General features: G+C 37.0%; 1 protein-coding gene across 1 annotated transcript in view; it reads left to right on the forward strand.

The window, feature by feature from the left end:
* The window catches only part of LOC120527591 (OCIA domain-containing protein 1-like), a 93,317-nt gene that overhangs the window by 66,578 nt on the left and 14,436 nt on the right, over positions 1 to 12,303 (forward strand). Inside the window, exon 7 of the mRNA XM_039751184.1 lies at positions 10,034 to 10,186. Within this exon, the coding sequence (XP_039607118.1) occupies positions 10,034 to 10,186 (153 nt within the window). The remainder of the gene's footprint in view (positions 1 to 10,033; positions 10,187 to 12,303) is intronic.

The raw sequence follows: 12,303 nt of genomic DNA on the forward strand, positions 1-12,303 counted from the left end.
AACCTCTTGAAGGAATGGCACGACCGACAAGAGGTTAACACTTCCTTGGCTGCTGTTTCTCAGACCGATGTTACCATTGGTAACGATCTTACTGACACGCAAAAGACAGAACTGTTATCTTTGATAGAACGGAACACTGATGTCTTTTCAGATTTACCAGGCAAGACTAACATTACAAAACATAAAATTACCACTGCACCTGATGTTCGCAGACAGATGCGGCCGTTCGGATACCGGAAGCGCAAATATTGTGCGAAGAGGTAAAAAGATGCTGACACTGGGTGTAATTCGTGAAAGTAAAGTGACTGGTGCAGCCCAGTCGTATTAGTCCCAAAGCAAGACGGTTCGGTTCGGTTCTGTATCGATTTCATACGCTTGAATAAGGTCTCTAAATTGATGCTTATCCCATGCCCCGTGTCGATGAACTGTTGGAAAAACTGGGTCAGGCGAGCTATATCTCCACGCTAGATCTCACGAAAGGCTATTGGCAGGTGCCTTTAGAGGCTAGCAGTTGTGAGAAAACGGCATTTGCGACTCCTGACGGACTCTATGAATTTACAAGACTCCGTTTGGTCTTCACGGGCACCTCTAACTTTTCAGCGTATGATGGATCAGATCCTACGTCCTCATTCTGAATATGCTGGGGCATACCTTGACGATGTCGTGATTTTTAGCAATGATTGGAAAACACACTTAGAGCGGCTTCAAGCCGTTCTTGAAAGCTTGAGACAGGCTGGCCTTACTGCTAACCCTAAGAAATGTAAACTAGGCATGTCCGAGACTCATTACTTAGGCTATTCTATGGGCAAGGGTTTACTTAGGCCACAATTAAGGAAAATAGAAGAAATGCTTGTTTACCCGAGACCTGAGACACAGAAACAAGTACGCGCTTTCTGGGACTCGCTGGTTACTACAGAAAATTCATTCCAAATTTTGCACATAGAGCTGCTCCTCTTACAGAACTCACTAGAGGCAGAAAAAACGACCTATCTCGTGGACAGAAAATTGCAACGTTCTTTCAACGATTTAAAAAGCATTGTCTTCTTACCCGGTTCTAAGGAACCCGGATTTCACAAAAGATTTTATCTTGCAAACAGACGCAAGTGCATTTGGTGTGGGTACAGTCCTGTCACAAATTTTTGATGGAGAAGAACATCCAATCACATATTTGAGTAGGAAATTACTTCCTAGGGAACGCAATTATTCTACAATTGAGAAAGAATGCTTGGCAATTAGGTGGGCTGTGGAAGCGCTTCACTATTACTTGTGGGGACGAAACTTCACTTTGGTAACTGATCATGCTCCACTTCAGTGGTTGTACCGACAGAAAGATACAAACTCTCGTCTAATGAGATGGTTTCTGGGTTTACAACCTTACAGTTTCACAGTAAAGCACCGACCAGGTTCTGAACACGCCAACGCAGACGTATTATCCGACTACATGAACCTTGGTACAGAGAGTCGCTTGATTCACAGGAATGTGAATAAAGCTGAGAGGGAGGGTGTGAGCTAGAGGGCTGATCGCACCCCAAATAGATACAGACGCCCCTGGGAAAACCACAAACCCTGAAACACTGACTACCACCCTCGCATTGCTCCTTACACTATAACGCGTAATACAAGCCTCACGCGGTACTCTGCCGACTTATAAGCCTTGCAGCGCCTGTCAGTTTGGAATTGATTGTTTGCTTTTATCTCTCTCTGCTCCTAGCGGAACTGTCATCTCTGACTTGTCATGGAGCACTTTTAAGTTCATGTGTTTGCAGTGTTTGAATAAAAATCCTTCTTGTTTCTACGACCTCCTGTGTCTCTGTGCAAATCTGTCCCAAGCGTGACAATATATAAACTGCTCAAAAAAATTAAAGAAACACTTTGAAAACACATCAGATCTCAATGGGAAAAAGAAATCCTCCTGGATATCTATACTGAAATAGACTGGGTAATGTGTTAGGAACGAAAGGATGCCACATCGTTTGATGGAAATGAAAATGATCAACCTACAGAGCCCTGAATTCAAAGACGCCCCAAAAATCAGAGTAAAAAATTATGTGGCAGGCTAGTCCATTTTGCCAAAATTTAATTGCAGCAACTCAAAATTGTACGCAGCACTTTGTATGGCCCCTGTGTTCTTGTATACATGCCTGACAACATCGGTGCATGCTTCTAATGAGATGACAGACGGTGTTGTGGGGGATCTCCTCCCAGATCTGGACCAGGGCATCACTGAGCTCCTGGACAGTCTGAGGTGCAACCTGGTGGCATTGGATGGACCAAAACATAATGTCCCAGAGGTGTTCTATTGGATTTAGGTCAGGAAAGTGTGGTGGCCAGTCAATGGTATCAATTCCTTCATCCTCCAGGAACTGCCTGCATACTCTCACCACATGAGGCCAGGAATTGTCGTGCACCAGGAGCCACTGTAGCAGCATAGGGTCTGACAATGGGTCCAAGGATTTCATCCTGATACCTAATGGCAGCCAAGGTGCCTTTGTCAAGCCTGTAGCGGTCTGTGTGACCCTCCATGGATATGCCTCCCCAGACAATCATTAACCCACCACCAAACTGCTCATGCTGAATGATGTTACAGGCAGCATAATGTTCTCCATGGCTTCTCCAGACCCTTTCACTTCTGTCACGTGCTCAGGTTGAACCTGCTCTCATCTGTAAAAAGCACAGGGCACCAGTGGTGCATCTGCCAATTCTGGTATTCTATGGCGAATGCCAATCGAGCTGCATGCTGCTGGGCAGTGAGCTCAGGGCCCATTAGAGGACATGGGGCCTTTGGGTCACCCTCATGAAGTCTTTCTGGTTGTTTGGTCAGAGACATTCACACCAGTGGCCTGCTGAAGGTCATTTTGTAGGGCTCTGGCAGTGCTCATCCTATTCCTCCTTGCCCAAAGGAGCAGATACTGGTCCTGCTGATGGGTATGGACCTTCTATGGCCCTCTCCAGCTCTCCTAGAGTAACTGCTTGTCTCCAAGAATCTCCTCCATGCCCTTGAGACTGTGCAGGGAGACACAGCAAACCTTCTGGCAATGACACGTATTGATGTGCCATCCTGGAGAAGTTGGACTACCTGTGCAACCTCTGTAGGGTCCAGGTATCACCTCATGCTACCAGTAGTGACACTGACTGTAGCCAAATGCAAAACTAGTGAAGAAACAGTCAGAAAAGATGAGGAGGGAAAAATGTCAGTGGCCTCCACCTGTTAAACCATTCCTGTTTTGGGGTCATCTCATTGTTGCCCCTCTAGTGCATCTGTTGTTAATTTCATTAACACCACAGCAGCTGAAACTGATTAACAACCCCTCTGCTACTTAACTGACCAGATTAATATCCCATAAGTTTCATTGACTTTATGCTATACTCTGATTAAAAAGTGTTCCTTTAATTCTTTTGAGCAGTATATATATATATATATATATATATATATATATATATATATATATATATATATATATATATAATACACATACATACATACATATATACATATATATATATACATATAATATGTAAATAAATAAAATATACTTGAAGAGTACAACTGTACTTTATAAATGTTTGTTTTAAAAATAATTTATATGACAATAACCTATATAAAATATTTTTGATTATAAACTGTTTACGTATTAAAAAGCATATAATTTGCTAAAAAAAAAACATTTGATAATAAGAAAAGATTCACTGAATAAGCAATGTTTTGCTTTCATGTTATCTTCAACTTAGTATTTTAAAATACTTAAAAATAAGAATCTTCATTAAAGTCTGGCTTTCCTTGTTTGTGTTTTAAGTTTAAATATTAACTTTTATTTCAAATATACATATGTATTATTTGTGTAATATTATCCATTTGTCTGCTATTTCTAAATGTTGTGATTATGTTTTTTGTGAAAATAACAATTTTAAGTATACTATCTGAAATTGAGTTATTTTAAATCTAGCTGAAATCACATTGACAACTACAATATATGCCTTATAAATGGATGTGCAAAAGTTAAAATGAAAGCATTCAGGGAAATATTTATTGAATTACTCATCTGGAATCAGTGTTGTGATTCTTTGTTTGCAGGGATTTCTAGTTCTAACAAATCACTAGCAGTATTTTTTTAAGATTGTGGTGAAATTACAGGTGTTTAAAAACAAAATAAATAAAAAACTTTCCACCATATGCAGTTTTCATCTATATCAACTAGTTAAAGAGTTATAAATATCTGCATTGCCTTTTTTTATTTTTCTGCCAAATTCCAGTTGTATACTATACACATTTTGTCAAAGTGACATGTTCAGTACAATGAAGGAATACAGTAGACTGACATAAGCACTTTGTGTGGTGTTTCCTAATTATAATTTACAGTATTCTAGAGTATTTTAATCCAGAAAATTTTATGTTTGTGTGGGTACTGGAGGTGGGCCAATGGGAGCAACCTAATATAAAACCTCATAATTTTTATATACAAAATTACAAAACACAGTTTTTCATTTTATAGACGCTAGTTGACTGTTCCCACAAATTCTATCCCACTAGAAAATAGGAAAGAATACATCAGGCATTTTGGAGTTCAAGGAAAGATCTCTCTATTTAACCTTTGTTTCTATTCGCATATTTATTTGCTTCATGACAACCAATAAGTACACCTGGTCAAAATTGCAATGACAAAGTTAATAAAGAAGAGCAAAATGATCAGACAGAGAGACAAGAAAAAACAGTGCACAGGTTGTATTTGGGTTTGATGTACTTAATGGGTGTCCACTAACAGAGCTTGCACCCCTCCCATGTTCATAAGCCTGATACGAAATAAATATTTAAAAAAAAAATTAAATGCTTATTGTTTAGAGTGCAAGTGAAAAACAAAACTAAAAAAGATCAAATTCACCATTTGCACAGGTTGGTACAATTGTCGTGGTACAGTATAAGGAGTTTAACTTTGTATTTGAAATCAATGAAATAAAACTATTTTCAAATAAATGTATCTTAGAAGTCCATAGTAGAAATTAAACATTTGCTTAAAAGGGATTGAGGGTTAAGCATGCATAAAAACGGATAATTAATTTTTATATAACACTATTAGAACCATCAGGTGAACTAAGCACACGTATGCCTCTCTCTTTTTCTCTCTCCTTCTTCCTCTCTCTCTCTCTCTCTCTCTCTTTCTGGGTCACTGTTTGATTAAAAATGTAATCACAATTAACTGTACAATTAAATTTTTCAATCGAAATTAACTACACTGTAATTGAAATTTTATTTGTTTTTACAGTACTTCAAGCATATTAATATTTTTCTGTAAAGCAAACATAACTCAAATTGGTTTCTAATAATACTTTCACAGAGGCACTGCATACCTATGAAAGTGTTTACCTCCCTCAGTGTTTGTGCTGTTTTGTCGCATTACAATCTGGAATTAAAATGAGCATTCATTTGGATTTTATGTAATGTACCAAATTGTTGAATTGAATGAAATTAAAATTCCTTGTGTTTATATATATATATATATATATATATATATATATATATATATATATATATATATATATATATATATATATATATATATATATACACACACACACACACACACACACAGACACACACACACACACACACACACACTAATAAAAGGCAAAGCCCTGACTGACTGACTCACTCATCACTAATTCTCCAACTTCCCGTGTAGGTTGAAGGCTGAAATTTGGCAGGCTCATTCCTTACAGCTTACTTACAGAAGTTAAGCAGGTTTCATTTCGAAATTCCACACGTAACGGTCAACAACGTCCAACATGTCGAACTTTCTTATTCATGGCCCCATCTTCACGAAATTTGGTAGGTGGCTCCCCTGCGCTAACCAAAACCGATGTACATACTTATTTCAGTGGTATGATGCCACCGTCGGTCGCCATAGTGAAGTTTCCAATGTCACTAATTCTCCAACTTCCCGTGTAGGTAGAAGGCTGAAATTTGGCAGGCTCATTCCTTACAGCTTACTTACAAAAGTTAAGCAGGTTTCATTTTGAAATTCTACGCGTAACGGTCAGCAACGTCCGCCGTGTTGAAGTTTCTTATTCATGACACCAGCTTCACAAAATTTGGTAGGCGGCTTACCTGTGCTAACCGAAACCAACGTACATACTTATTTCGGTGGTATGACGCCACTGTCAGCCGCCATATTGAACTTTCCAACTTCCCGTGTAGGTAGAAGTCTGAAATTTGTTACTTATTTCGGTGGTATGATGCCACTGTCAGCCGCCATATTGAACTTTTCAACAGTCTTTGTTACTTAAGGGCCCATCTTCAAGAAATTTGGTACGCGGGTTCCCATTGCTATCTGAATCCTACTTACGTACATATATACGTCCATAGCCTGCAGCTCGGTCACCTTGTGAGGTGGCGTTGGGTCCCCCATCCCAACGCCTCCCACGTTTTTGGCTGCCTGCCTATATAAGGCCGTCCGTCGCTCCGGCCTCTACATTCCCTTCCTTGCTTCGCCACGGAATTCATGTCTCCCTGCTGATAACTGCAGCCTTTTTATTTAATCCACGGCTTCTCCGCTGTTTTATTGTTCGTTTATTACGATTATAGTTATTGTGTAGGTATTTTACACTTACTTTACATTGTTCAGGTACCCATTTCCTTTATCATCCCAAAGAACTGTCACTTACCGAGTGGTTTCCAAGCCCGGTAATGGCACCTGCCTTTTCCATTCTCTTTGTTACATATTGCATGGCCATATCAGGCTCACTCTTGATATCCGGAGGAACATTGTGTTTTATGTATTGAATGACTGGTACAGGTTCAAGGTGTGGACTGATGACAGTACAGGAGATAATTATTCTACACAGGAGCACTAGAAGAGTGAAATGCTTAAGCCCTTCACCTATGCATCTGCATGTAAGTTGATGGCTGCCGGTGAATTGTTCAGTTGTTGCTTTCAAATGTACCGAAATGGCCAAATATTTTACAGCTTTTGACAACCGCCAATGCCTCTTAAACATCTTTGATTGACAGGTGACGATTTCAGTAGTGGACACTTTGATGTTTATGAATGTTTAAACTCTCAAAAGCTGGATGTAAAGTTATCGATGAAACCGGTTGTATACTTACAACGCTTGATAGATGCTGAATGTCTCTTCAACACAAGTCCTACAAATACTGTCGTAATTGAAACAAATCATGAAACTCAAACCAATTATGACAGCAGCAATCCAAGCTGTGAGATTTGAACCAAGATTACTGTTCACATGGCCAACTGTACGTTGCAACCGGAGGGCCGAACTCACAATGTGGTATACAAAGAGATCCTTAACAAATAATTATTGGTATATTTTCCCTCAGTTTAAAAAGGTTAATTTTCTTCTTAATAAAAATTTTAAGGCAGTACTTCACCGCTGCGAAGCGCGGGTGTTTTGCTAGTATATATATATATATATATATATATATATATATATATAAACAGTGAAACGTTGTGAGTGCATATGTATTCATTCCCTTTGCTATGAAGCACCTAACTTCAGAAGTCACATAATTAGTTGATTAGGGTCCTACAGTGTCACATGAAATAGACCTGTTCTAAAAGGCCCCTGGCACTACACCACCTCTAAGTAAGGAAATTTAAGATAAAGGAGCACACCAAACAGGTCAGAGACAAAGTTCTTGAGAAATCTAGATCAGGGTTGGGTTATAAAAAAAAATATTCCAAACTTTGAATATCTCAAAGATAACCATTAAAGTCATTAAAACAAAATAGAAAGAATATGGAACCACGGCAAATCTGAACAGAGACCAAGCAACAAAGACCCCAAGGGTAACACTGAAGGAGCTGCAAAAATACACAGTTGAGATGACAATGTCTGTTTGTAGGACCCCTTTAAGCTGTACACTCCACAGAGCATATGGAAGAGTGGCTAGAAAAAGCTATTGCTTAAAGTAAAAAAAAAAAAGAGAGACCCCCAAAACACAAAAGATGAGTTCTGAAGTGCATGAGAAGTATAAATAAATTGCCATCAACAAAAGGCAATTCAAGGAGAAAAAAAAACTCCTAATACAGAATCTAAGGTGTATTCATATAAAAAAAAAAAAACACAGCACTGGTTCAAAATGTCCAAAAGAAATCACATGCACAGAAAAGTTACAACTTGCCAAACACTTCTAAGCATATTTGAAATGAACCACCAGGAACCGTGAGAGACCCTCTGGATTTATAGGGCAGAGGGCAGTTCCTTACAGTGATCAACAGGTAGCCATGCCTCTTGGTGGCACCACCCACAAAACACATGCAACAAATACATAAAATTTAAAGGATACTGCAAGTCATACACAAAACTAAAAGTAACACAAATAAATAAAAAATATACAACAAAGACACAAAATGAGCATTTGAACTTCAGACTGGAGTGAACCTTGGCTAAGATGTAACATGTGTGATTCACAGTTTTGCTACTGTCCATGATTAATTGTTGATAATTTTACTTGAAATAAGATATATGCAGTATGCATTTATAGTTGAATTAGGATACATTTGTAAAGTTGTGTAATCATTTTATACTTTTATGTCTTCTCAAAAATTTAAGTAGAATGAAGGTATATTATTGCTTTTAAGTTTTTAAAATCTTTTCATATTTTTACTGTAATTTTATATTTTGTTTTACATGTTTGTAAATTTATCAAACAAGTCTATTAACAAAGATTCTGAGGTTATTCTTAATTTAATAAATAATTAATTCTCATGTCTCCTTAGTAACTATTAAAAATATTTGATACTTATGATTTTAGTTTACTTAGTTATATTTTATAATATTAGTTATATTATTATAGTTAAATTTTAAAATACTTTGATATCTTTCTACACATTTTCTGGAAATGTCTTACAGTTGTGGGTTGTAAAAGGAACATACCTGACACACGTAAAAAAGGTTTGGGGCAGCCACCCGTATAATATTCCTAGCTGCAAAAGTTTATTTGAATTTCAACAGAGTTGTTGATTGTACAGAGTCCAAGACAGAACTGATGAAGGTTGGAAAAGATGGCGGCTTTAAGTGGTCAGACAGGAAGTGATGTAGGGTCACCGGAAATGGTGTTGGGTGACCGGAAGTGACATTTTTCTGACATCAGCCTGGGCGCCGAAACTGGAAGTGACGTTGTTCTGGGCACCAGAACCGGAAGTGACTTTCTTCTGGGTACCGGAACTGAAAGTGACACTTTTAATTCATTTAGGTTTTCCCACGGCTGGTCTGTAGAGGTAATAGGAGAAGGTTTAGTGCACCACGCCCTACCCTGGCCTGCCGTGGAATTACCTTTACTTGGTCCACACAACGTCCCCCTACTCGCACATGTGTGACAGGGTATAATGTCTCAAAATATGTCACATCTCTTATTTACAATAATATCCATTTATTCCTAACCATTTCCTTCTACTGGACTTTCCTGCTGTCAGTTCAATTCAGTTCAGAGTACATTTAATAGCTGGACAACTATCAAGGTGTTTTGAGAAATTTCACCTTTCAAACAGAAGCTATTCTCTTTATACATAATTGCTGCAAAGTTGGGTGTAGTCTCTTTTCGTCTGGTATCATTTAATTTCTGACAAGGCACTTTTTTAAACTTGTATTGTTAGAAGTATCTGTAGCGCAGCTAAATCATGCATTCAGCTCTTGTATTTCCATTTCGTAGTCCACATTACGATTTGTCCACAGCAACATGGAGAGGAGCTGTGATCCAGTGTCCATGTAGTAGTATTGATGGTTTTTGGTTAGTGTTCTTTTTTCCCTTTCCTTTGTCATTCTTCCCTGGCTTCCCCATGATATCATTGTGCCTTCCATGTCTTGGCAGTCTCTTTTCATACATGGATGGGGTGAAATGGTAGATGTACTGGGGTTTGGCTGTTTTAATATTGAAATATTATGTATTTTACTGTAATGTGTTGTATTTGTATTAGTTCATGATTTTAAATTAACTAACAAACATTTGGTAACAAAAGTATATGGTGTATTTATATAGTATAGTGAATACCTAGTTATCTTTTCTCTTTTTTTTCTCTAGATGTGCTATTAGAAGAAGAAAGAGCAGTACGGAAACCAATAACTTATGAGGAGTTAAGGAGTAAAAATAGAGAAAATTATGAAGTGACAATGACTCAGAAGAATGAAACAATGGTTAAACCCCCACAAGAAAAAGTTCTCCCAAAAAAAGAAGGTAGAGTGCTAATTAGATGTCAAGGCATATTGTGGATTGTGTTTTTAATTCTGACTAGTCATTTTTATTTGCATTCATGAGCACAATAAAAAATTGGAATGGTTCCATCATGTTTCAGTGCAAAATTGAAAAGAAATATATAAATTTTGAAAACTACACAGTCTTTTTATGCATACTATATTCTTCTAAATAAAATTAACGTAAACAAATTAGTCAGTCTAATATGTTGAATATATATGTAAAGAAAACAGGAATAAATATTCACTGACTTACATAACTTCTCTAGTTTTTGTCACTTTAATAAGTTTATCCAATAATTAATATGGTGGCCCGTCATTTCGGTGCTTTTTATGGTGTGCCTTTTATACTGACCTCCAATTTTCTTGATATCCTGATGGAATCTTTCACCCTTCTCTTCATTAACTGCTGAAAGATTTTCAGAGAAAATTTTGAAATGTCATGTCTGCTTAGTCCAGACCAGGGTCTCCAGGTGGGGTTGGGACGGGGCAGGGATTGACCACCTTGCCACCCTAAACTTCAGAATACAAATCCAAAAAGTTAACTTTGAAATTCATGTTGCAACCCAATACCTTAAACTCAACTGATATTTCTTTTCGCAATTTCTTTATAATTTGGATCTCTCATTCTCTCAGATTCTGCAGAAGAAATCATTATTGTAATATCAGGTCAGACAAAAATGCCCTTTTAATATAGCCTTGGACAAACCCAGAAACTTTTGGCAGAAATACATAAAACCGGCTCTATCTTTTGATAGGACTGTGTCCGACTGCTTTATTAAACCAATCATCTTATGAATTGCTGGTTGCAGCACTTTATCTGAATCTGCAAAGTTAGGGCTGATAATGTTTTTGATGCCAAGCTGTAGCTTCTTGTTCTAGTTGGCCATTCATTTTAACCAAGAGTAAATGCTTGACACTGGAAATGGGAATTTTGTATACCTTGACTGCTGCTATGACACGTGTTCAGTTCCAAATGTATTCTTAACTTATTATTGAATAAAATAACTGTTTTGCTTTAAACATTTCAATTTAATAGTAAAACATATTAATTTCAAACAAATTGTCATTAAAATGAAACATTGGTCTTTAATTACAGTCTGAAAACCATAAATAATAAAAAACACTAACAGCTAAAAATAAGTATTTTCTGAATTCAGCATCCAAAAATAAATAAAACTCAATAATCGAAACAAATTTTCAGTGCATTACATGTGTTACAGTTAAATGATGTGATGCTACATTAGCAGCATATAAAGTGTGAATTTCTTATATTCTCAAAAGTAGTGATGAGTAGAGTTTGCTTAACCGTGAGTTCAGCAAAATCATGAAAATGTTTGGGAAATTCACCAATCTCCATGAAATGATTTGAAGCCAATGGGGATGGAGGAACTGAACTAGGTTTGCATTTATTATAGTGTAATTTCTCAATTTTTTTATTTTTAATAAATTTGCAAAAATCTCAAGTGAACTTTTTCACGTTGTCATTATGGGGTGTTGTGTGTAGAATTCTGAGGAAAAAAATGAATTTAATCCATTTTGGAATAAGGCTGTAGCATAACAAAATGTGGAAAAAGTGGTGCGCTGTGAATACTTTCCGTATGCACTGAATGTGTGTGTGTACGTGTGTATATATATATATATGTATATATATATATGTGTGTGTGTGTGTGTATATATATGTATGTATATATGTGTGTGTATATGTATATATATACAGTATGTGTGTGTGTATATATATATATATATATATATATATATATATATATATATATATATATATAAACTGCTCAAAAAATTAAAGGAACACTTTGAAAACACATCAGATCTCAATGGGAAAAAGAAATCCTCCTGGATATCTATACTGATATAGACTGGGTAATGTGTTAGGAACGAAAGGATGCCACATTGTTTGATGGAAATGAAAATGATCAACCTACAGAGCCCTGAATTCAAAGACACCCCAAAAATCAGAGTGAAAAAATTATGTGGCAGGCTAGTCCATTTTGCCAAAATTTAATTGCAGCAACTCAAAATTGTACGCAGCACTTTGTATGGCCCCTGTGTTCTTGTATACATGCCTGTCAACATCGGTGCATG

Source organism: Polypterus senegalus, chromosome 4 (genome assembly GCF_016835505.1).
Source record: "Polypterus senegalus isolate Bchr_013 chromosome 4, ASM1683550v1, whole genome shotgun sequence".
NCBI lineage: Eukaryota > Metazoa > Chordata > Cladistia > Polypteriformes > Polypteridae > Polypterus > Polypterus senegalus.